This window comes from Lynx canadensis, chromosome A1 (assembly GCF_007474595.2).
Source record: "Lynx canadensis isolate LIC74 chromosome A1, mLynCan4.pri.v2, whole genome shotgun sequence".
NCBI lineage: Eukaryota > Metazoa > Chordata > Mammalia > Carnivora > Felidae > Lynx > Lynx canadensis.
Window position 1 is genome coordinate 124283264 of NC_044303.2, and position 27124 is coordinate 124310387.

The 27124-nt window shown below is 37.8% G+C and overlaps 1 protein-coding gene across 1 annotated transcript in view; it reads left to right on the top strand.

Moving 5' to 3' along the window:
- Window positions 1–3796: 3796 nt before the first annotated feature.
- The window catches only part of IL31RA (interleukin 31 receptor A), a 56995-nt gene continuing 33667 nt past the window's right edge, over window positions 3797–27124 (top strand). The window contains exons 1-4 of the mRNA XM_030321227.1: window positions 3797–3961; window positions 6639–6729; window positions 21826–21943; window positions 25052–25233. Of these exons, the coding sequence (XP_030177087.1) occupies window positions 3797–3961; window positions 6639–6729; window positions 21826–21943; window positions 25052–25233 (556 nt within the window). The remainder of the gene's footprint in view (window positions 3962–6638; window positions 6730–21825; window positions 21944–25051; window positions 25234–27124) is intronic.

Below are 27124 nucleotides of genomic sequence, written 5' to 3' on the forward strand. Positions count from 1 at the left end.
AATTTTAAGATTGTTGTGAAGATCAAAGGAGATAAAGTTCTTAGTACTGTGCCTGACAAGTGGTAGGATCTCCACATATAACTATCATAATAACCTGCTAAATAAGCAGCTTAGGTAAATAAGTGGTTTAGTTTGGGCTCCTGACTCTCAGTTTAACATGTTTTCTTTTAGATATAAATTAAAATTATAAACCTCTTTTCTGAGTTAGCTAGTATTATTTTCTTCCCTTCATCTCTTTCATTTAAAGATGATCACATGATGCATATTTCTATTTCTCTTTTCTAGCTAAAGATATTCTCAGCATTTCACCCATTACCACATTTTTAATCACTTCCTGAAGAGAAAATTTAAAATTTAGTCATTCCTTTTAATTGTTTATGACACTTTCAGATGGTATTTTTCCTGTAAAGTTGAGTACTCTCACAGAAGCACATTTTTTTCCAGTTACAATAATGTACTTCACTTCCCAGCATAAATGGGTTAAGTGCCACACTGGCTTGGGCTTTGCTTAAAAGCAAAGAGAAAGCTCCCAGACAACCAGAGAGGAAATAGTCAAACATCTCTATGTAGATAAATTCCAAATTCCACTCCCTGTCCTAACATGGTCTGTAGGGGACAGAGCACTTTTGATGGGGATCCTTTGAACCGGCAGGACATCTTCTGGATACCACAGAGAGGTGAGTGCCACATTCAGAGTCTAATAACTCCAATCCTTGCACATTGGGCCTCTTTTTCTATTATGTGAGGGTCTTTTTCTGCTTCAGTGAAATTATGGGTCAGAACCCAGCTCATAAATTACTCCTTAGACTGCTCTTTGGTAATTACAGGGAATCTCATCTTTTGGCAGCTAATGTTTTAACGTTTGTTTATTTTTTGAGAGAGAGAAAGCAAGCTGGGGAAGGGCAGAGAGGGAGAGAGAGATCCCAAGCAGGCTCTATGCTTTCACTGCAGAGCCCTATGTGGGGCTCGAACTGACAAACTGTGAGATCATGACCTGAGCTGAAACCAAGAGTGGGACACTTAACTGACTGAGTCATCCAGAGGCCCCTTTTGGCAGTTAATGTTTTAAAATGCTGCAGCAGGGGTGGAAATCATGGGGGCCAGACATCAGGGGCTGGTGAAAGTATGTGAATATAATGGATTTATCTTTCTGAAACTCTAGAGAAAATTAAACCTAGTAAGAAAGGTTCAAAGGAAGATTCTTTTGTGTATTGGTGTTTTGTGGCAGCAGGGTTGAGGGACAGTAAATCACTAATAGCTACTGTTTTTGGTAGAAAGAGTCTAAGCTTTGGAATAAGACAGTCATGGGTTTGAATCTCAGCGATGCCACTTATAAACTAAATGATTTTTGGACTGGTTACATAATATCACTGAGCCACAACTTCCATATCTATAAAGCGGAGATAATAATATCTTCTCCATAGGGATTTTTAGTAGACCAAGATATAATTTGTGTAATATAATTAGCACATTGGGGACTCTCACTATCACATCACAATTATGTTTTTGCCAATCTTGCTGCTAGCATCTCAAAATGTTCTTTGTATGAAGGCACCTTGAGTGGATTTATAGATTTTGAAACTGAATGTGGTATTTTGACAGCTTTTTCTTTTTACATTTAGATACAATGGCACATAACATTAGTTTTAGGTGTACAAAATAATGATGTATATTTGTATATATTGTGAAATGATCACCACAATAAGTCTAGTTAACAACCATTATTATACATAGTTAAGGAATTTGGTGGGACTGAATGAGGCTGGGCAGCTTGCTGCTTGCTTCCTCTCTCCATCAGTAGAGTTCACGGGTTCTTAATTAAACCTGCAGTCAGAGTGCTGTCCCTAGAATTTATTCCTTCTTTTCCCATCCTTTAAAAACCCAATTCCATGCTATGCATGGTTTCTGACACAGAATGGATATCAACATACATTAAGTGAATGTATGAATAAATGAATGAATGAAAGTAGGACCAGCGCTGGGAAAACACATACATTTTTGTACAAGTGTATTCAGATGAAAGTTTGCATCTAGGATGCACCCTTGAGTGGGAACTTTTGAGTTGCCAAAGGACACCTTTGTGTGTGTGTGTGTGTGTGTGTGTGTGTGTGTGTGTGTGTGTATAATGGAATGCTAGACAGTAAACCCCCCCACACACTATTTCTTTTGCTTTGGTCATATGAGATAAGATGCAGTAAGGCAGAGATAATTTAACATGTTAGCATTTTTAGCAGAAACTGGCAGAGGAAGTATCTCCTCCTTTGTTTCTTGCTTCTTGTCCCCAGTCAGTGTGCATAGCCAGTAATAATTCCTTGGATTTGTTTCCAGTCTTTCTAAAAGTAGCTATTACTGTGTTTATACCTTTAAGGATAAGACACCACAGGTTACTTAAGTGGCATCACTATATATTCTCAGAGTCCTTTAGTCCAACATGGAATATTCATAGTGTTGTTTGAGAATTCTGGGTCTCCATTAAATGCTGTATTCATTTGAGGTCCCATAATGAGATGTATATTTCTAGGAAGTGACCTTTTATTGAAGACAGTTGTTCAAAGCTGCTGCATTTTAGAAGTTAGGGCTGATGACCAGGGAGTACAGGAAATGATTTGCTTTCCTCCAGAGCAAGGCATAATCTTTCTGAATTTTCTGTGGCCCAGAGTGTTGGTACACCTGGAATTGCTTAGATTTAGGAAGGCTAATTTACCTCATTTAAGACTTCAAGAGACTGATGTGGGTTTTTTTTTTTTAATACAGATTTTCATGAAATTATTCTTGTGCCTAAATTCAGACAATAGCTTAGAAAAGGTAGCCTAAAAAGAAATAATTTATGCATGTCTTCATGTAAGCACATGCTTTCAAGTAAGTTTTAAAAGAAAAGTTTCCAGAGCCTTAGGAATCTATCTTTACCGCCTACCGGTTCTGATGAAGGTGATATGTGATACCAATCACACCCTCCTCCTGAACTGTCAAAGTTCTCTCCAATTTGCCAGGGAATGTGCTAAAACAGCAGAGCACAAAGTCCTCCCCTACATAGTAGATCCATTCGCCATGGGGAGATAGCACAGCTAACAAAGTCACCACCTTCTCTGTTATTGGAACTAAAGCTTTTGTTACCTGCATGTTCATGAGGACCACTGTGTTTGATCTGTTGGACACCACAAAGTGCTCTGGGTTTTTAGGAAGCAGTATCACACTATTGACAGTGATATCTGTCCCTGTAGTACTGCCTAGAGATTTAAAGGTATTTGAACATTATGTGGTCTTCATATCTTTGCAGTGCCATCATTGGTGCAGGATGCACCAATAATGTCATCTTGTGTAAAAGTTGTTTCACTAACAAAGGAAGAATAGCCATGAAATTCCTTCAGGGTTTTCCCAGATTTTAACATTAAAAAATTTTTTTTTAAATGTTTAGTTTTGAGAGAGAGCACGAGTGGGGGAAGGGCAGAGAGAGAGAGGGAGACACAGAATCTGAAGCAGGCTCCAGGTTCTGAGCTGTCAGCACAGAGCCCAGTGCACGGCTCGAACCCATGAACCATGAGATCATGCCCTGAGCCGAAGGTGGACGCTTAACTGAGCCACCTAGGTGCTACATCCCAGATTTTAAACCAGGAATTCTAATTGGTCAAAAGAGGCACTAAGGATATGACTCCTATGATAAGAAGAGTTTAGACAGGTGACACCTGTACTGTGTGCCCAAAGAAGGAGAGGATAGTCTTTGTAATGACTCACATCCCTTGTTCAGGGTCTCCTCCTCTAAATCACTCATCAGAGAAGTATTCACAGAATCACAGCAATGGTGGAGATTTGTAGTTTTGAGTTTTCTTTCATCAAGATTGTGGTTACGTCTAGCAGTTGCCTTTTTTGGAGTATATCACTGCAGTACCAGGAAGTTTCATCATTTCCTCCAGGAGATAGTACTCTACCAACTTCTACCTTTTTTAACCATCAATGTTTTAAGGTCAGAGGTGAGCTCTCCTTTTTGTTCTCAAAGTCTCCTTCCATTTAAGATATAATTAGTCAAGTAGTTTCCTGCAACTAAATGACAATGATCGTTTTCCAGGTCCACCTGAGGTTACACCCAGATTTTTCTTGGCTGGAGTTTAGAGTGTACTCAAGCTCTTCAACTGCATATTTACCCACTGGTTTACTCTCACAGATAACTACGATGGCTTTGTACACAGATTTTGCTACTTGAACTCCCAACTGAACTTATTTCTAAGTCCCTGGGAGGCACCTCACATTTGTTCATATCTACTACCCACAAGTAATCTCTTTGTGGTGGTCCTCTGGTATTGGAGAGAATGTGGAAAAGGCACTGGAGGATAGGCAAATGGTAGAATGAGGGGCACTCACCATATTGCACCAATTGTTGGCTTTCCGCAGTCATTAGAGTCAAATGAGTCATTGGCTCATTTCTCTCTTTAGATGCTCTGCTCTCGTTGCACTATTAGAATTACAGCACTTACCATGTGGTATTTGCTATTACTATCCATGATTCTGTCTCTGCAAGTAGATCTATGGTTCTCAATTCTTTTTTTCTTCTCAGACCCATTTGGAGGGATATGATTTGGAGCCATCAGTAATAGTAGCTCACTCTGGACTGTGGCATCCTCTCCACCCTCTGACTCCCTTTCCTTGTTAAAAAAAAAAAAAAATCAGTGAACTAGGGACACCTGGGTGGCTCAGTCGGTTAAGCATCCAACTTCGGCTCAGATCTTGATTTTGCATTTCACAACTTCGAGCCCCACATCCGGCTCTGTGCTGACAGCTCAAATCCTGGAACCTGCTTCGGCTTCTGTGTCTTTGTCTCTCTCTCTGACCCTCCACTCATGTTCTTTGTCTTTGTCTCTCTCAGAAATAAATAAACATTAAAAAAAAGCCACTGAACTAGAGTGAAATTGGGGGCAGGATGATCTTTTATTCCAAGCATCTGATGTGTGTCTGGGACATTGCTGAATGAACAACACAATGCCAGAGGCCACCAGCTGATTCAAGGGAGAGTCAGAGCTAGAACGCAGGCAGTGTCAACTTCTAGAATGCTCCTCTCTTGAACTACTGCAGTTTTTCTATCTTTGTCTCTGAGCATGATTTAGTACTGTTGATTTTTTTCAGAAAGGGTCTTTTTAAATTCACAAATAATAGATGGGTGTTCTCATTCCCATTAAAAACATTCCCATTGTTTTTAAAATATTCAACAGTTAACATTGATGAGATTTTAAAAACATAAAACCCCATGTTAGAATAACAATTTTAGCTTTAATATCTATAATTATTCATTTACTCAATTACTGAGAATTTGAGCTTTAATACAGTTTTCATGATTGGGCCTCCCTCCATTTCCAGAATGCTTTTAGATCTAATATAAAGGTGTGACTTCTAGCTAAGAAATGGAGAAAATTAAGACAATGTTCTGAATAATTAGGCACTAAAAATGCCATTAGCATTACATTTAATTTTAAAGAACACATTTATTCTTTATTTAAAAATTGTAAAATTTCTCTTTGTTTTGTGCTCATTAAATCAAAACATTTATTTCCTGAGAGAATAGCTACTGCTGTTGAGTAACATGTGTTTACTATTTGCTATTGTGGAACCAGCAAACATTGTTTCCTGATGGTATTTTTATTATTATAGACCCAAATTCTTTCTGCTTTATTGCCATAGGCATTTTCAATTAGTAAGATATTTCAATTGATTCGCGTAAGAGAAAATCTTATTCCTTGTGGTTTTCTCCAGAAATGATGCTTGTGAACTTTTCTCAAATGATTTGTTGAGAACTCCTTTTTTTTTCTTATAATCTGTCAAATGAAAATGTGGCATCCTTTATCTCTTCCTGAAATGAGTTCTTGCTTTTACATTTGCTTGACCCTTAGATTATTCCACCATCTCACGTGGGATGAGATAAGAAGGAAGCAGCCTTTTTGTCCTAATCAATTCCATTACCAGTATTGTATGCCTACCATGCCTACCTTAAGTAGGTACTTAAGTAGTTAGACTTCAAAGAGAAATAAGAGAAGCTTCACTATTCAAAAGCACTATGTAGAGAAGCCAACAGGTAAACTGTTAAACACCAATCTGTGTGACACATGCTAAGGTATAAGTGGCATGGAGAAGAGTTGGTGTCCAGGGAGGAAATGGCTAGCCAACTCCATCTGAGGCTTCAGGGAGGTGTTCAGGGAAGGTTAGCCTTGAGATGAGTCTGGAAGGTGGGATTAGTTTGCCAAAAATGAGGCTAAAAGGACATTGTAGGCAGAAGGAACCACATGAACAAAGCGTGGGTATGTAAAATACCATGACAATTTGGGGAAATTGTAAGTTGTTCTATTTGGCTGCTGTGTTTAGGGCCTGAGGCAGACACCAGATGATGGTCTCAGATCTATACAACCGAGAGTACTTACTTCTGGAGTATATTTTTCGTAGCTGGTGTACTTTTCACATTACATAGTAGAATGAATTATGGACAAATTAAATGTTGACTGGGGTTGATGCAGTGACTATGAAAGGATCTATATGATGATGGCCAAAAATATAGTAAGATGAAAAAAAGATTCTGCCTGAAACCCCCCAGAATCTGTCATTGGAAATGGAGTTGTTTAAGAGATAGGAAACTAACTTTTGACTGATGACGTTTTCAGTTCTCTCCTCAGCCTGCCTGCATTGACTTGGGGATGATGTGGGCCCACGCACTGTGGACACTCCTCCTACTCTGCAAATTCAGCCTGGCAGGTAGGTTGACCTGTGCCCTTTTATGGATTGTGTAGTTATTTTTAGCTTCTTTGGATAAGAACTGTTAATTTGAGTGCAAAGGGCCTCCTGGACCATGAGCGCATGTGGGTGAACAAGGGATTCATGACCTCCCTGAATTTGTGTGGGTGGGTGTGTAGATGTTGATGTACACATATGTGTATGCAAATTTGGCAAGATGGCCTATCACATTTTCAAAGGGAGATAAGACCTCCCAAAAGGCCAACATCCACTGTTTTAGAGTGGTAGTAAATTATTGTATCAATAGTTTTTGTGTGAGGAGCAGTGGTTGCATATAAACACACACAAAAATAAAAAAATATATTTTCACAGTATTTTCAGTAATTTCCAAGGATATAAAGGGAAATGATGAAATACCGCATTTTTACAAGGGCCCATCTCAAGACTATGTGCCTGATATTCATAAACTACCTTGCAGATGTAATATCTGTTAGTTTGATTGCATCTTATGTTAAAAAAATTAAGAGAGGAAAAGTGGGGATTGGGTACTGGGAACATAGAGAAGGCATCATGTCATGTACCGCTTTGCTAGGGCTGTCATAGCTACAAACTGGGTGGCTTAAATGACAAAAATTTTTTTTTCTTATAGTTTTGTAGGCTAAAAGTCCAAGATCAAGGTGCCCGTAGGGTTGATGTCCTGACACCTCTCTCCTTGGGGCATAAATGGCATTCTTCTTGGTGCCTCTTCATATGGTCATCCCTCTTGTTTGTCCTAATTTCCTTTTCTTATAAGTACACCAGTTGGATTGGATTAAGGCCTACCCTAATGGCCTCCTGTTAACTAATAGCTCCTTAAGGCCCTGTCTACAAATACAGTCACTTTCTGAGGTACTGGGGGTTAGGCTTCAACATATGAATTTAGGCATATACAATAAATACCGTCACATGTAGTAATTGGAGGTGACCAAGAGGCAGATAATGTCTTCCAGGCCTCTCTTTTGCCATGGCCTGCCTTGTTGCCCCCTAGGGTATTCCCGTGGTACTTAGGAGTTTTATAGACAATATAGACATGTAGGCCTTTATCTCTCTGTGTCATCTAACCTCTTTTGGCCCATTCAGAAACCAAAAATTGGTCCCAGTTACCCAATTTACAGTTCAAATTATGTGCATCATGGCTCCTATCAACTCACCCTTCCCCTCAACGTACCTTTTTCTGTCTCCTATCTGTGGCTTCTTCTCTTATTACCTTTTACTTGTACCATGTCTTATGTAACTGGCTCCAGTTTCCACCAGACTCCCATTCTAGACTATCCTTCCTTTGATCTCTGATCAGCCCTGCCTTTCTTCTATTACAAGACACTTTTCAAAACACTGACTTTGGGGGCACCTAGGGGGCTCAGTCAGTTAAGCGGCTGACTTTGGCTCAGGTCATGATCTCGCGGTCTGTGAGTTCGAGCCCCACGTCGGGCTCTGTGCTGACAGCTCAGAGCCTGGAGCCTGTTTCAGATTCTGTGTCTCCATCTCTCTGACCCTCCCCTGTTCATGCTCTGTCTCTCCCTGTCTCAAAAATAAATAAAACATTAAAAAAAAAAACTAACTTTGCAACAGCACCTAAGTGATATAAGCATATAGGAAAGAAGGGAGATCGGGAACATTTTAGTTTTGAAAAATGTTCTTTTTGCATGTGGACAGTTCTCTGATAAGCAAGAATATTCCCCTTAGAGGAAGTTAATGAATATTTCCCTTTTTATACACATAGGGAAAATAGTTATTTTGAGAAATAGGAATATAGTTGTGGATTGTTTTTGAAGGTGTGGGGCAAGGATAGATATGTACCAATGGTAAATCTAGCTTTCAGATGTCCATTTTTAAAAAATAAAAATTCTGTTTTTGAATAATTTAGATTTATAGGAAGCTTGTGAAGATAGTGCAGAGAGCTCTTACATAACCCTCATCCAGCTATCCCCATTATTAATATCTTATTATACCATAGTACATTTGCCAAAACTCAGAAACCGATACTGACACATTAGTACTGACTAAATTCCAGACTTTATTTAGATTTCACTAGTTTTTTTATTAATGTTTTCTCTCTGTTCCAGGATTGAATTTAGGGTACCATATTGAATTGAATTGTCACAACTCCCTAGTCTCTTCTGGTCTGTGACAGTTTGTTAGTCTTTCCTGGTTTCTCAAGGTCTTAACACTCTTGAGTACTTGCCAGTACTCCTGGGTTTTGTAATAAGTACAAGGGAGGTGAAGTGCCCTTGTTATTCTATCACAGGTTGTGGCAGCCTTCAGATGAAGAGTTGATATCCTAATTAGAGATCATGAATAAGACCTAAAATCAGCATCCTGTTTGCCAACATGTGGAAATGGGAGGATGATAGATGTATAGGCTCTGTGAATCATGGTGGTTCCATTACATAAAGTAAAAGCAGTTGACATGTGCAGGGTCACACCAGATAACTGAGGCTGGAAATGTAAGTAAAGCAAGCAAGTAAAAGTGAAGCCTAATATTGTTTGTTGATTTGGTTCCTTCTTCTTCCAGTTCTTTCCAGCCTCCTGTTTGTGATAAAACAAATCTCAAATGACCTAAAATACATAGATAGAATGTTATGAGGATATATGAAAAGAGGAGAGAAAACTGATAAAATGAATTCTACCCCCAAGTCTTAGAATCCTGGATTTTCACAGCAGACCATTTTTTTACATTAGTCAGGGAAACTTGTTTATGCTGCAAAAATAAACAAGCCTCAAATCTTAGTATTCAGAACAGCAAACTGTGTATGTCCATCAGAGGTAAGTAGGATCCCAGGGTGATGAAGGCTCTACCATCCTAAGACACTGTCATATCAATGTGGATTTTCAGTGTGTGCAGGAACAGAGGAAGGAGAGAAAGGACAATTGTACACCAAAACTTAAATGCTCCTCTCATGTCATTGGCCACAGCAAGTCATGTGGCCATGGCTAATTTCAAGGGAGCAAGAAAATAAAATCTTACCATAAGTCCAAGAAGGGGAGATATTGATGAACACTGAAGATACTACTGAACTTATATTTTATTCATCACAAATCTCTTCTCTAATACTAGAGTAGGGGATCAGAATACTCCATTCCAAAATATGCCATTGGGATTATTTTGATGTGGAGGTAGACGAGAATCAACAAATGCAGTAATGAAGCCTACTCCATTAGTTTCCCACATGTATTTACCTTCCTGCAGTTTGCTACCCTTGAAAACCTAAATTCCTTTTCCTTTGTCTGGTCTCTTCACAAATTTATTGTATTTTTAAGATACTATGTGAGCCCAAGATTTAACCACCTTTTTGAGTTATTCTTCACTGAGGTTTATCCTGCATCATGTGCACTGCATATGTTAATAAACTGTTTTCTTTTTTTTTTATTTTTTTTAACGTTTATTTATTTTTGAGACAGAGAGAGACAGAGAATGAACAGGGGAGGGGCAGAGAGAGAGGGAGACACAGAATCTGAAACAGGCTCCAGGCTCTGAGCGGTCAGCACAGAGCTCGATGCGGGGCTCGAACTCACGGACTGTGAGATCATGCCCTGAGCCGAAGTCAGACGCTTAACCGACCAAGCCACCCAGGCGCCCCAACTGTTTTCTCTTTTAATCTGTCTTTTGTTAGTCTCATTTAAAAATTTTTTTTTTCAATGTTTATTTATTTTTGGGACAGAGAGAGACAGAGCATGAACGGGGGAGGGGCAGAGTGAGAGGGAGACACAGAATCGGAAACAGGCTCCAGGCTCCGAGCCATCAGCCCAGAGCCTGACGCGGGGCTCGAACTCACGGACCGCGAGATCGTGACCTGGCTGAAGTCGGACGCTTAACCGACTGCGCCACCCAGGCGCCCCGTTAGTCTCATTTTATAAGAACCCAGCTGCAGAACATAGGAGGGTAGGAGGAACAGGATTTTTTTCTTCTCATATACCAATATTTATATAAGAATATTGCTTTCTTGCCATATTTCAAGCAGTAAGGACAAGACAAATGTAGCTCCTTTAAAAAGCTCACATGGAATGGAAAATCATTTTTAAAACCACTTTCTACTTTCCTGATACCTGGGGAACCAAATGGTTCTGGTTATGGGAACAAGCTGTTTGACTCCCGTTTTGACCCATGCCTTTTATATATATTAATTAAAGCTTCTGAAGGAATGAAGGAGAGGTATTCAAAGATGACCAGGAAAGTAAAGATATTGAGTTTTGACATGGTTGGTTTTGAATCATAAGGACTTCTTCCTACATGAGATTTTGTGGCTGGCTTTGGATTCAGCCAGTGCAAGGCAAAGTAAGAATGAGAAGGAAATAAAATAGGACTATAAGAAACCAAAATGAGACTAGCACAAGACCAAAGAATATCCTGGGGATACAGAGAAAAACTTCTTGTTTCCTTGTTCTCCAGCAAAGGCTCAACTTTGAAATGCTGCTAAAAGTGAGTGTAATGGGTGTAAGTGAAATGGAGGGTGAAGGGCAAGCTAATATTTAATGAATATTTCAAGCAAACTTGTCCAAAGAATTGAAGACCGACCCACATGTATACACAAATGCACACATGTGTATCCTGCCATCATCTCTGAGTCACGGAGGCAGAGCGAATTGGTCAGTATGAAAGTTGTTCCTCTCGGGATATTATGGGATGACCTTTGGTTCACTGCCTCGTAGGCTTTTGCTTGTTTCCACTGACAGTTGTGAATCTGTTTGTATTCTGATTGCTCACCCAAGAAATTCTCCATGGAGGTTTTCAAGTTGCGTGGGCTCTTAGAAGAATGTGTTACTGGTCTAGCTTCTAATTTCCATTTACCATGAAGCAGTTGGTTCAGGTCTAGTTATGCTGGTGTTTTTAAGCACTTGGACTTGGAGATCACCATCTTTGTCATGGTTTTCAGCATGAAAATAGGAAAGATGGAAAATCTTTTCTAAATTAAGTTTTATGTTAATTCCAATGTAATTAGCATACAGTGTTAAATTAGTTTCAGGTGTACAATATAGTGATTCAACAATTCCATACATCACCTGGTATTCATCAAAACAAATGAACTCCTTAATCCTCTTCACCTATTTCACCCATCCCCCACCTCACCTCCCTTCTGGTAATCATCAGTTTGTTCTCTAAGGGTCTATTTCTTTGTATCTCTCTCTCTCTCTCTTTTCCCTTTGTTTGTTTGTTTTGTTCTTCAAATTCCACATTGAGTGAGATCATATTGTATTTGTCTTTCTCTGATTGATTTATTTTGCTTAACATTATACTCTCTAGCTCCATCCATATTGTTGCAAATGGTAAGATTTCATTGTTTTTTATGGCTGAATATTATTCCATTATCTATCCCATTATATCTGTATCTGTATATATCTATATATACATATATATCTATATATATAGTGGAATATTTATATATATATATTTATATATATATAAAATTCATCTTCTTTATTCATTCATCTATCGATGGACATTTGGGCTGCTTTCACATCTTGGCTATTGTAAATCATGCTGCTATAAACATAGGGATGTATGTGTCCTTTTGAATTAGTGTTGTTATATTTTTTGGGTAAATACCAAGTAGTATGATTACTGGATTGTAGTATAGTTCGGTTTTTAACTTTTTGAAGAACCTCCATACTGTTTTCCACACTGGCTGCACCAGTTTGCATTCCCACCAATGGTGTAAGAAGGTTCCATTTTCTCTACATCCTCCCCAGCACCTGTTGTTTCTTGTGCTGTTGATTTTTAGCCATTCTGATGTGTGTGATGATGAGTGAAGTTGAGGAACATTTTGTGTGTTGGCTAGCCATTTAGATGTCTTCTTTGGAGAAATATCTGTTCATGTCTTCTGACCATTTTTTAGTTTAATTATTTGGGTTTTGGTTGTTGAGTTTTATAAGTTCTTTATATATTTTGGGTACTAACCCTTTATCAGAAATGTCATTTGCAAATATCTTCTCCCATTCAGTGGGTTGTCTTGAGTTTTGTTGATTGTTTTCTTCACTGGGAAGAAGATTTTTATTTTGATGCAGTTCCCATAGTTATTTTTGCTTTTATTTCCCTTCAGGAGATATATCTAGAAAAATCTTGCTACAGCTGATGTCAAAGAAATTACTGCCTGTGCTCTCTTCCAGGATTTTTATGATTTCAAGTGTCACATTTAGGTCTTTAATCCATTTTTTAAAAGTTTATTTACTTGTTTTTAGAGAGAGAGAGAGCGTGAGTGAGCGAGCACAAGTTGGGGAGATGCAGATAGAAGGAGAGACAGAATTCCAAGCAGGCTCCACACCTTCAGTACAGAGCCTGATGTGGGGCTCAAATTCACAAACTGTGTGATCATGACCTGAGCTGAGATCAAGAGTCAGATGCTTAAATGATTGTGCCAGCCAGGCGCCCCGGTCTTTAATCCATTTTTTAAAGTTTATTTATTTATTTTGAAAGAGGGAAAGCACAAGCAGGAGAGGACCAGAAAGAAAAGGAGAGAGAATCCCAAGCAGGCTCCACATTATCAGTGCAGAGCCTGACTCAGGGTTCGAACTTATGAATTGTGAGATGAACCTGAGCCAAAATCAAGTTTGGATGCTTAACTGACTGAGCCACCCAGGTGCCCCTAACCACTTTGAATTTTTTTGTGTGTGTATGGTGTAAGAAGGTGGTCCAGTTTCATTCTTTTGCATGTTGCTGTCCAGTGTTCCCAGCACCATTTATTGAAGAGGCTGTCTTTTTTCTACTGGATATTCATTTCTGCTTCATCAAGGAATAATTGACCATATAATTGTGGGTTTATTTCTGGGTTTTCTTTTCTGTTTTGTTAATCTATATGTCTTTTTTTGTGTCAGTACCATACTGTTTTGATTACTGCAACTTTGTAATGTAACTTGTAGTCTGATATTGTGACGCCTCCTGCTTTGCTTTTCTTTTTCAAGATTGCTTTGGCTGTTTGTTTGTTTTTGTGGTTCCATATAAATTCTAGGATTATTTGTTCTAGTTCTGTGAAAAAATTTGTTGGTATTTTGATAGGGATTGCATTAAATGTGTAGATTGCTTTGGGTGCTATAGACATTTTAACAATATTTGTTCTTTGATCCACAGGTATTGAATATCTTTCTGCTTCTTTGTGTCATCTTCAATTTCTTTCATCATTGTTTTTATAGCTTTCAGAGTTCAGGTCTTTCACCCCTTTGGTTAAGTTTATTATTAGGTACTTTATTATTTTTTTGAGCACTGGTTAATAGGGTTGCTTTCTTACTCTGTTAATCTGTTGGTTCATTATTTAGTATATAGAAATGTAACAAATTTTATATGTTGATTTTGTATCCTAAGTGTTTACTATCAATTCTAGTAGTTTTTTGGTGGAGTCTTGAGGGTTTTCTGTGTGATGTCATCTGCAAATGTGAAAGTTTTACTTCTTCCTTACCAATATGGATGCCTTTTATTTCTTTTTGTTGTCTGATTGCTGTGGCTAGGACTTTCGGCACTGTGATGAATAGAAGTGGTTAGAGTGGACATTCTTATCTTGTTCCTGATGTTAGGGAAAAGCTCTCATTTCTTGCCCTTGAGTATGATGTTAGCTGTGGGTTTTTCATATATGGCTCTTATTAAGTTGAACTATGTTCCCTCTAGATCTACTCTGTTGAAGATTTCTATCATTAATGGGTGTTGTATTTTGTCAAATGCTTTTTTGCATCTACTGAAATAATCATATGGTTTTTATCCTTTCTCTTAATGATCTGATGTATCACATTGATTGATTTACAAATGTTGAACCACCTTTGCAATCCAGGAATCTCACTGTATCATGATGAATGGCTTTTTAAAAATTTATCATTGGATTCAGTTTACTGGTACTTTGTTGAGGTTTTTTGCATCTATGTTCATCAGAGGTATTGGCCTATACTTCTCTTTTTTTTGGTGCAATCTTGAACTGGTTTTGGTATCTGGGTAATGCTGGCTTCATAGAATGAATCTGGAAGTTTCCTTCCTCTTCTGTTTTTTGTAATAGTTTGAGAAGAATGGGTGTTAACTATTTTATTTTACTTTATTTTATTTTATTTATTATTTTAGAGAAAGAGAGCATGAGTTGGGGGCAGGAAGGGGGAGGAAGAGAGAGAGAGAGAGAGAGAGAGAGAGAGAGAGAATGAATATGAATCTCAAGCAGGCTTCCTGACCTTGATGCAAGTCACCATTGTATGAACCATGAAATCATGACCTCATGACCTGAGCTGAAATCGAGTGGGATGCTTAACTCCACTGAGTCACCTCAGGCGCCTTTGTTGGGAGTGTTTTGATTACTGATTCAAGTTCCTTTCTAGTAATGGATCTGTTCAAAGTTTCTATTTCTCCCTGTTTCAGTTTTGGTAGGTTATATGTTTCTAGTAATTTATCCATTTCTTCTAGGTTGTCCAGTTTCTTGGCATATAATTTTTTGTAACATTCTCTTACAGTTGTTTGTATTTCTGTAGTGTTGGTTGTTATTTCTCCTCTTTCATTTTTGATTTTGTTTATTTGAGTTCTCTCTCTCATGAGTTTTTTTTTTTTTTGATGACCTAGAGGCTTATCAATTTTATTGAGTTTTTTCAAAGAACCAACTCCTGCTCATTGATCTGTTCTATTATTTTTTGTAGTTTCTGTAACATTTATTTCTGCTCTAATCTTTATTATTTCCTTCCTTCTGCTGGTTTTAAGTTTTGTTTGTTGTTTTTTTCTAACTCCTTTACATGTAAGGTTAGGTTGTTTACATGAGACTTTTCTTGCTTCTTGATATAGGCCTATATTGCTATAAATTTTCCTCTTAGAACCCATTTTGCTGAATCCCAAAGATTTAGACTATTCTGTTTTCGTTTTCATTTGTTTCCATCTAAATTTTATTTCTTCTTTGATTTCTTGTTTGATGCATTCATTGTTTAGTAGCATGTTATCTAACCTCTATGCATTTGTGGTCTTTCCAGATTTTTTCCTGTGGTTGATTTCTAGTTTTATAGTGTTGCGGTCAGAAAAGATACATGCTATGACTTTGATCTTTTTGAATTTGTTGTGACTTGCCTTGTGACCTAATATGGGATCTAGTCTGGAGAATGTTCCATGTGAATTTGAAAAGAATGTGTATACTGATGTTTTAGGATGGGCGTTCTGAATATATCTGTCAGATTCAGCTGGTCCAATGTGTCATTCAAAGCTGATGTTCCCTTGTTGATTTTCTGTGTAGATGATCTCTTTATTGATGTACATGGGACTTTAAAGTCCCTTACTATTACTGTATTACTATTGATTATTTTCTTTATGTTTGTTGTTAACTGTTTTATGTATTTGGTTGCTACCATATTGAGTGCATAAATACTTATGACTGTTATATATTCTTATTAGATTGTCCCCTTTGTAATTATATAGTGTCTGTCTTTGTCCTTTGTTACAGTCTTTGTTTTAAAGTCTATTTTGTCTGGGGGTGCCTGGGTGGCTCAGTCGACTGAGCTTCTGACTCCAGCTCAGGTCATGATCTCATGGTCTGTGAGTTCGAGCCCCACATCAGGCTCTATGCTGACAGCTTGGAGCCTGGAGCCTGCTTCAGATTCTGTGTCTCCCTCTCTCTCTGACCCTCCCCCGTTCATGCTCTGTTTCTCTCTGTCTCAAAAATAAGTAAACATTAAAAAAAAATAAAGTCTATTTTGTCTGATATAAGTATTGCTACCCGACCTTTCTTTTGACACCCATCTGCATGATAAATGTTTCTCTATTCCCTCACTTGCAGTCTGTAGATATCTTCAGGTCTGAAATTAGTCTCTAGTAGGCAGCATATAGATGGATCTTGTTTTTATTAATCCATTCTGTCACTCTGTGTCTTTTGATTGGAGCATTTAGTCTATTTACATTCAAAGTAATTATTGATCTGTATGTTATTTATTGCTATTTTGTTACTTGTTTTGTGGTTGTTTCTATGGTTTTTCTCTGATCCTTTTGTCTCTTGCTCTTTTTCGTGGTTTGCTGGTTTTCTTGGTGATATACTTGTATACCTTCCTGTTTATTCTGGGCATATATATTACTGTTTTTTAAATTTGTAGTTATCATAGATTTGTACATAACATCTAATGCATATAGCAGTCTGTATTAAGTTGATGGTTGCTTAAGTTTGAACCCATTTTTTACTCCTTTCCCCCATGTTTTAGGTATATGGTATCATATTTTACATCCTTTTATTTTGTGAATCCTTTGTGAAAAAAACCTTTCAGTGGTTTTTACAGATGTACTTCTTTTTCACACTCTCATTTATGGTCTTTCCTTTCTACTCACAGAGTCCCCCTTAATATTTCTTGCAGGGCTGGTTTAGTAGTCATGAACGCCTTGGTTTTTGTGTCTGAAACTGAAACTCTTTATCTCTCCTTATATTCTGAATGATAGTCTTGCTGCCTAGAGTATTGTTGGCTGCAAATTTTTCCCTTTCAGCACTTTGAATATATAATGCCATGCCCTTCTGGTCTGCAAAGTTTCTGATGAAAAATCTGCTGATATCCTGATAGGGTTTCCCTTGTATGTAACTGTCTTCTTTTCTCTTGCTGCTTTTAAGATTTTTTTCTTCATCACTAATTTTTACCATTTTAATTAGAATGTGTCTTTGTGTAGACCTCCTTGGGTTGATTTTTGGGGGGTCTCTGACTCCTGTATCTGGATATATATTTCCTTCCCCAGGTTAGGAATATTTTCAGCTATTATTTCTTCAAGTAAGCTTTTGCCCCCTTTTTTCTCTCTTCTTTCTCTGGGATCGCCATAATGTCTGTGTTATCAGATATAATGGAGTCACTTAGTTCCCTAAGACTGTTCTCAATATGTATGATTTTTTTTCCTCTCGTTTGCTCAGCTTGGTTACTTTCCATTACTTTGTATTCCAGGTCATTAATTTGTTCCTCTGTTTCATTTAGCCTGCTCTTTATTCCATCAAGTGTATTTTTAATTTATTTATTGTGTCCTTCATCTCTGATTCTTTTTTATCTCTTTGTCAAGTGTCTCACTGATGTCCTCTACTCTTTTCCCCAGTCCAGTGAATATCTTTATGATCCTTACTTTAAATTTAAATTCTCTGTCAGGCTTATTACTCATGTCTGTTTTGCTTAGGTCTCTTGCTGTGATTTGGTCCTATTCCTGTGCTTGGGATATATTTCTCTGTCTCCTGATTTTTTTTGTAATTCTCTGTATATGTTTCTCTGTGTTAGGTAAGTCAACTATGTCTTCTGCTCTTGAAGGTAGTGGACTTAAAAAGAAGAAGTCCTTAAGTATCCTGTAGTGCAGTGTCCCCTGCTTCCCAGGGCCTGTCACTTCAGATAGTTTCTCTTGTGTGTGTTGTATGTGCTTTGCTGTGTTCTTGTATCTTTTCCCTTTAGTTTAGTTGTCTGTAGTGGCTCTTTTTGCCTACTGTGGGAAGTACTTGGTCCCTGGCAGGTGTGGCCTGCATTTATACAAGGTAAATGCTGGTTTACTTGCTAATTGAGACCTGGAGCTTCTGCTGTTAGTACTGGCTAGCCTAAGTAAATGGACAAATGGTGCATGGGTGGGTCTTGCACTTTTAACAAAGTGCACCTCAGACTTCTGCAGAGTCTGCTGCTACCAAGACCAAGGCTCTAAAAAGGCACAGGTCAAGAGTTGCAATGTTGGTGAGATTTGCACTGATCATCTGGGAGAGAGGCTCTGCGGTGCTGAGACTGAGGCAAGCGTGACTGGAAATGCCAGATCCAGTGAAGGATGGGGCCGGGGGGTGTTGGCAGTAGCACGTTAGGTAGCAAGTGTGGGCAAAGCTGGTTCCCACATGTGCCTATGTGTTTATGCTGGGGGGTGGGGATGGGAAATGGTGTCTTCCAGCTCCTTTGTTCCTGGAGGAGTCTTTCTGAGATCGCTATCTCTTCAGAACATGCTCTGTAGTGAGTAAATCATTCTCCCTCCTCTTTGCCACCCAGTGTTTTTCAAACTTTTGGTTCTACACTGTATCTGCTCAGGCTGCTAGTCAAATTGCATCTTCAAGGGTGGGGACTCAGCTTCCTAATGCCAGCAGAGCTCTTCCAGAGCTGAACACCTTATTTTAAGAATTCTAGGCTTTAAGTCCCACTATTTGCAAAAACTCATGAAATTAGGCTCCTCTTGTTTTCAAAGCCAAATGATATGGGGGTTCATCTTCCAATTTTGGGTCCCTGACTTGATTGTCTTTTTCTTGCCTTTAACCATGCTTCCAGCTTGCTCCTGTCTGATGGCCACAGTCCCTGTAGGTCTCAAATCGCATGTCCATCTTCTTCAATGTGGTCTCTTCTCTACCTTTGGTTGTGGGGTTTGTTCTATAAATCTTTGGGTCTTTTTCTAGGTGTTTTATCTAGTTTTATCCATGGAAAGAGGTGAGCTTAGGGTACTCCTATGCTGCCATCTTCCCAGCAGCACGAGATAGAAAATCTTTGATGTCACTGCTGACTAATGGGTGCTTCAGGGATTGGGTTCATGTGCAGGATTCAGAGGAAGGCAGCTTCTCAAGAAAGAGCTGGAAGCATTGACACAATGTGTAGGCACTTAGCTCTCCCTCATTCTTGTTTATCATTCCTAGGGGCTACTTTACCATGTGGGCAATGCTCATTTCATAGAAAAAATATATGAATATATACACAAATTCAAAAATCCTAAACCTAAACAGAACAGTGAATGTCCTGCATTCTGGAACCCTTTACCACTGCCTTTTTGTTAGAAGGTAATACCTTTGACAGAGATACAGAATTAGTTAGGTAATACTAATACAGTAAATACAGTATTAGTTAGGTGTACAGAGAAAATATAATATCCTTATAGTCTATGATCAATCTGATCAGTTCTAAAAAGTTCCTTCTCCCCTGGAAAGCCAGGAAGGGTTGAGTAATGGGTGGGGCTGGGTAGCACTCTTATTTGTTAACATTGGCTGTTCCTTCTGGTTTACAGTCCTTTAGCTAATCCACTCTCTGGAGTAAATGCTCGTGTTTCAGAGTTCCTACCTTTCTCCTGCTCCTCTATAAGATAGTATCTAGGTATATGAGCAGGGTTTATATGAATGCAGAGCCGTGGGCAAGGGCTTGTGCATCCATGTAAGCAAACCTTTGTGTTGCCTTCTGGTCTTCTCTGGACTTTCTGCTTTGGTCTCATGCATTGTCTGCTATTTGCTGCAAGATAGCTGGCTTTGCCTGCACTTTGGGACATCATACTCGCACCTATTCCTGAAGTTCATGTTCTATTTCCTTTCCTGTGGTCCTGAAGTCCCCTGTACACAGAACTTCCACTGAATCCCGGGCCTGGACCAGTGTCACACATCTATACCCACCCTCCACCTGAGGCACCAGGGATTTTTGGATTCCTGCCTGCTGTACTTGCCTGTATGGAGCTTATCTAAAGAGCTACCCTCAGCCCACACTCTGCCAGTGTAGTGTTCTGCATTATGCTGGAGTTGATGCTGAGTGGAACATGAGGCTTCTTTTAGACTAAAGCCTTGTGACCTGCACCAGGCTGTGTCTGATGAAGTATGTCACCAGCCCCATTGACCTGTTTTACAGACCCATCTGTGTGTTTGTACTGTTCCACCAAGAACACTGACATCTGAGCTCTTTGCTCTACCTTACTTCCATTATCTCCCCACATATTCCCCTTCAATATTTTACTTGCCAGAAGTGATGAGCTTTTTCCCATTTCTTGTCTGGTAGAGACTTCCTTTCTAGATGCACTATAGCTTTACTTTGATACACAAAGGTAACCTAAGTTGTCTTCCTTTCTCAAAAATGCCTGCTTCTTAAGACTATGGTTTTGCCAAAGTCTCAAAAGGAAGTTAGTTTGAATCTCAGAACTGAACATTGCCCTTAGTTGAAAATTGCCTTTAGTTCTTAATTATGGGTGTGTATATGTGCATGCATGAGTGTGTATGATTAACCCCTTGGTCTTTTGGTGAAACCTCTGGACCACTTCTCAAAACAATATTTGTAAGTGTATAAATAATATACATGTGATTACAAAGAAACTCAAATATACTGAAATGATGTTATCAAAGTATTAAGGAAACAAATTTGTGACAGTAATATGTGTGTTTCTTAAATTTTTTTAATGTTTATTTTTCAGAGAGAGACAGAGCATGAGTGGGGGAGAGGCAGAGAGAGGGAAACACAGAATCTGAAGCAGGCTTAGGGATCTGAGCTGTCAGCACAGAGTCTGAAGTGGGGCTTGAACTCAGAAACTATGAGATCATAACCTGACCTGAAGTTGGACATTTAACTGACTGAGCCACCCAGGTGCCCCTGTCCTTCTTTATCAATACATTAAATGGGAAGGCCTAATAATTACTTTAGTGTAGTAATAGTAACAATAGTATTTGATATTTCAAGATATTTGCAACAACTGAAATATAAATGAAAATACCCTGACTTTTAATGGTGACAAATTCACAAGTAGGTTGTTGACCACATTCATGGGGGAAGAAAATTATTAATTTCAACAAAAGGTTAGTGAAAAATCAAGATAAAAACTTTTTCCCATTTAAGTTCATGTACCCATGGATTCTGTCTCTGGACCTTTTCAGGGTCTAGATCTGTATTCTAGATGGTATCTTCTTTCTCTATGGAAGGATAGGTGTTATTGGGTGAGAAACTACAGGGAGCAGAATTTATAAACTATGGAAATACATGTAAAATATTTCAGAAATTTTCTCTATTAATGTAATCTTCTGATGAAAAACTATTGATACATAAAGTTGAAGTGTGGCATAGTTGAACATTTTGTGTTTTTCTCTTCTCCACATATCTTCCATTTCCCAGTTACCCAGACTGGTTCCATCATTTGATGCTTTACTTAGCATTTCACTAACACTTTATATTTGCCTGGTGTCTTAATACAATTTTTGCTTCTCAAATGTTGCTTTTGAGTAAGAATGTAAAAAGTGCTTTTTGAAAAGTATAAATATAGTTCTTTAAGATAAAGGAGTAATTGAAGAGATGAAGTTAGATTCTTTCCTTTGCCTTGATTAGGAGAATCTATATTATGTATCAACTAACCAAAACAGTCCAGTTTTTGATCCACCTAGTTTCATGAAATGATTGTGTGTATGTATGTATGCATATATGTGTTTATTTATTTAGTTTTGCCAGCGAAACCTGAGAACATTTCCTGTGTCTTCTACTATGAAGAGAATTTTACTTGCACCTGGAGTCCAGAGAAAGAAGCCAGTTATACATGGTACAAAGTAAAGAGAACTTAGTAAGTACCGGAGCTTGTGTGCTATCAGTGGGAGTAAGGGTAGGAGGCAGAGGCTCCTGGTTCTCTCATGATTCAAGTCACTTCTGAAGTGAAATGTTCTCCTCATTATAGCTTCTGGGTGACTCCCATAGCCTCTGATGGCTGGGATGACACCTTGGCTGCTTGCAGCCATACTGACAGGAGCTGCAACTATGGAGGGAGGGGAGCTATAGCCATATGATGGCCTCTTCTCAGAGGCACTGGATTGGCTCAGAGCAGTCACCAGTTATAAGCAGAGTGGAAAAATCTGCTTATTTACTATATTCAGCTATGTTCTTCCTCTTTCCAGAATGTGTCCTAAAACTGTTCCTTTTTCATGGATGCAATGTTAATAAGTAGGGTCGTAAACCCAGAACTAAGAGGGAGATTTACACTAATTTGCTATGTGACCTCTGTTAAACAGTATTCCACCAGGACAGTGCTTCCCCAATTTCTTACTACCTCAAGCATCCCTTTTTATCCTAATCCTATTAGAATAAAAATTATAAAATTTTTATTATTATTCTAGCCAAAAGCTAGATGTTTTAGCAAGTTTATGCAGGGGTTCTTTTTTGAAATTTTGAAAATAGTTCATGAAACTCTTTGTGGACTTCATGTTCCCCTAAGAATAAGGATGACCACATTGGGAAATATGGAAAGATTATCTTTTCCATTCCAAAAAGAGTCTATACTTCCAAGTTTTTGTTTTGTTTTGTTTTGTTTTTAAATACAAGATCTCATTTATACTCTTTTTTCCCCACTCCTTGGAAATTGGTAACTAGTGTTGTAGGGGAAATCCACTTTATGCTTTACAGTAGAAGAAATTGAAAAAAGCAAGCACTATTCCTTGCAGTACTCATATATCAATGAGTATATCAGAGAGATGATTTAACACAGAGGTCAGCAAACTTTTTCTATAAAGGGACAGATAGTAGATATTTTAGGCTTAGAGGGAGGTGGATCTCTGTCAAACTATTTAACACTATTTCTGTAGCAGGAAAGTTGCCATAGACAATATGTAAACCAATGGACCTCACTGTTGTCCAATTAAACCTTATTCATGGATCCTGAAATTTGAATTTCATATACTTTTCACATGCCACAAAGTATTTTTCTTTTTATATATTTTCCCCAACCATTTAACAATGTCAAACCTGTTCTTAGCCTTTGGGCCAATCAAGAATAGGTGGCGGGCTGTATTGGGCCTGTAGGCCTAGTTTGCTGAGCCCTGCTTCCGAAAATAAGAATGATAAAGACCCAATAATCCATGGTACAAATGACTTATATTCTCCTAGACTATATATAGTTCTAGGTCCAGTGTTGAATAGAAAGTATCAATATAATGAAAATCTGGAAACCTCAATAAGCGTACTCCTATTTTTTTGTTATAAGGAGTCACTCCTCCCACCCCCTTCTATCACTCCCTATGGATTGTCGTTATGTTCATGAGCTGGTCATGTAGAAAGAGTAAATGCCTGGGTGTCCTTAGGCCTGTGTACAGTCTCTGTCCATGGTCTCAGGTCTTCTGGGCTCTCCAGGACTCCCATACTAGCTTGTACCTTTGTAAGTTTATCACCAAAAATCTTTTTTCCGGGTAGAATGGGAAGGTTTCTTGTGGGTGATCAACTCTGAGAGCAGACGATGGTGGGTCAGTGGTATGAAGAAAAAAACCTTACTGATGCTCAGGAATGATAGGAATAGATTTTTCCCTGGGGAAGAATAAGGAGTTGGGATGCCTTTATGGAGGTAGTGACTTTTGAACTGAGATGTGAAGGAGCTCTAAAGATGCAGGAAAGGGAAGAAAAGGATATGTCTCCAAGGATACAGCATGAATAAATGCAAAATATTCAACTACAGTGATAGTACTAATAACAATGATAGTAGCATCTCATCTTTAGAATAAGTGGCTGAACTTTTAAAAGCACTTAATGCATATTAGCTCATTTCATCCTCATAACAGTGCTATACTATAGGTATATTACTATTCTCATTTTAGATGGGAAAACTCAGGCAAGGAGAGGCTAGGAAACTTGCCCAAGGCACAGAATTCAAACCTGATCTTTTTCCAGAGTTTGTGATGTAACCATGACTCAACATTATTCTGGAGGCCATTTTTTTTGCACTGTACAACTATAGAAAAACTTTAAAGTCCTTTCTATTTTCAAAATTCCACGATTCTATACATCTAAGCTCCTTTGCTCCCAGCCCCAGCCAACACTGGGACCGTGTAAGGTGGGGTTTTTTCTGTTTTCTGACAACTTCAACTCCTACATAATCCCTAGAGCTGTGGGACTATATCTATACCTACCCATCTGATACCTATCAGTCTTTGTACTTGTCTTCATTAAGTTATAGTTTGATAGGATTTAAGTTATCTCTCTGGGATAGATAGATATCTTTCTATCAGGAAAATAATTTTCATGGGTTTTCTGAAAATAGTGTATGCCAATGGTAGAAAATTCAATTTGAAAAATGTAAAGAATGTAAAAAAAAAAAATCGCTTGAAATTTCATCACCAAAGGTAACAGCTTTACATTTTGCTGAGCACCTTTCCAGACATCTGTAAGAACAGTTATATAAATATATGTTTGTATAAATTTGATTATTCTGCATATAATATGCATATTTTTTACCACCAATAGAGTATGGCCATCTTTCCATATCAATAACTATAGATATATTAAAAACTATTTAAAATTCTACTTATGTATCCACCATACTTTATTTAATAAATCCTCTTTGATTTTAATTTTCTTTTTAGAATAACTTCCCAAGACTAGAATTTGGGGTTTTCAAGGGCCTATTCAGTATTTCTTACCAATAGGAAATACAAGTATAGTTTTTGATGGATGTAAAGAGTTTCAAGCAAGTCTCCATGTCTCATAACATCTCAGACAAGAAGCGGGTAACTTGGAACTCTCCTTGGAAGTGATGAGGAAGGTATTTGGAGAGGAGCGCTCTGTTCTGAATGATATAGTCTTCAAGAGAAACCCAAAGTAAAACTAACAAATACATGCTTAATATATTAAGTATGGCTTTGTTTCCAAACTGCTGTACTAAACTCATGTTGAATTGCTTTTTCCTTCAAAGCTCTTATGGATATAAAAGTGATATTTGTCCAAGTGATAATTCTACAAGAGGAAATCATAGTTTTTGCTCCTTTCTTCCTCCAACAATAACAAACCCAGATAATTACACCATTCAAGTGGAAGCTCAAAATGCAGATGGTATAATTAAATCTGATATAACACATTGGAGCTTAGATGCTATAAGTAAGTATTATTTTTTATTCTTATATACTCTTTTATTAAAAGATACCCCCTTTTTTTTTTCTTGAAAGAGATACAGACACAAAAGTAGACTCAAAGCTTAAGGATATAGTACATATGTGTCATGAATATACCAAGGGTTATGAGTATGCATAAGAGTTCCTTATTCTCCACATCTTTACCCGTGCTTACTGTTTGTTGTCTTTTTGTTACTAGCCATTGTGATTGGTATGAGGTAATATCTCATTGTGGTTTTCTCTGATTATTAGTGATGTTGAGCATCTCTACATGTACCTCTTAGCTATCTATTTGTCTTTGGAAAATGTCTATTCAGGTCCTCTGTCCATTTTAAAATTCAGACTGTGATTTTCTTGGTGTTGAATTGTATGAGTTCTTTATATATTTTGGATTTTAACCCCTTATTGAATATATCATTTGCAGATACCTTCTCCCATTCAGTAAATTTCCTTTTCATTTTGCTGATGATTTCCTTCACTGTGCAAAAGCTTTTTATTTTGATGAGGTCCCAATAGTGTATTTTTGCTTTTGTTTTACTTGCCTGAGGAGACCTATCCAAAAAAATGTTTCTAAGGCTGATGTCAAAGAGATTGCTGACTATATTTTCTTTAGGAGTTTTATGGTTTCAGGCCTCACATTTAAGTTTTTAATCCATTTTGAGCTTATTTTTGTACATGGTTTGAGAAAGTGGTTCATTTTCATTCTTTTACATAAAACTGTCAAGTTTTCTCAACACCATTTATTGAAGAGACTCTTTTATCCCCATTGTATATTCTTGCCTCCTTTGTCTTATATTAATTGATGATATAAGTTTATGCTTATTTCTGGACTCTCAGTCCTGTTCCACTGATCTTTGTGTCTATATTTATGTCAGCACAGCTTGAAATCTTGGATTGTGATACCTTCAGCTTTATTTTTATTTCTCAAGATTACTTTCATTATTTGGGGTCTTTTGTGGTTCCATACACATTTTAGTATTATTATCTTTTTAATTCTGGAATCTGTAAATTGCTTTGGGTGATGTAGACATTTACAAATTTTTAGTTCTTGGGGCGCCTGGGTGGCTGGGTTGAGCATCCGACTTCAGCTCAGGTCATAATCTCATGGTCTGTGAGTTCAAGCCCCGTGTCAGGCTCTGTGCTGACAGCTCAGAGCCTAGAGCCTGGAGCCTGTTTCAGATTCTTTGTCTCCCTCTGCCTCTGCCCCTTTCCCACTCATGCTCTGTCTCTCTCTCTCCCTGTCAAAAATAAATAAACATAAAAATTTTTTTTTTAATTTTTAATTCTTCCAATCCATGAGCATGGTATGTATTTTTTCATTTGTTTGTGTTGTCTCAATTTCTTTTATTAATGTCTTATAGTTTTCAGAGTACAGGTCTTTCATGTCCTTGTTTAAATTTATTCCTAGGCATTTTATTCTTATTGATGCAAGTGTATTTCCTCCTTCATTACTCGTGTATAGAAATGAAAAGATTTCTGTATATTAATTTTATATCCTACAACCTTATTGAAGTCATTGTTTAGAAGAATTTTTAATGCAAGTGGGTATACGCTGATTGCACAGTGTGATTTAAAAAGATGAAAGTTTTATTTAGCATAATAGAAAATTTGCTTAAAAATATACAAATACTTACATAGAAAAAAGCCTGGAAATACACCAGAAAGTTATAATGGCTATCTCTGAGGTTGATGGCATTATGGATGATTTAAACTTTTTCTTTGTATTTTTCTATATTAAAAAGATTTTTTTAGAATGAGCATATACTACTTTTAAAACCAGAAAAAAAATTGCATATCTTCAGAGAGAGAGACTTAGGATGGAATGTTTGTAGTATTCAAGGAAAATGAAAGATGCTTTCTACTGGACACTTCTGGGT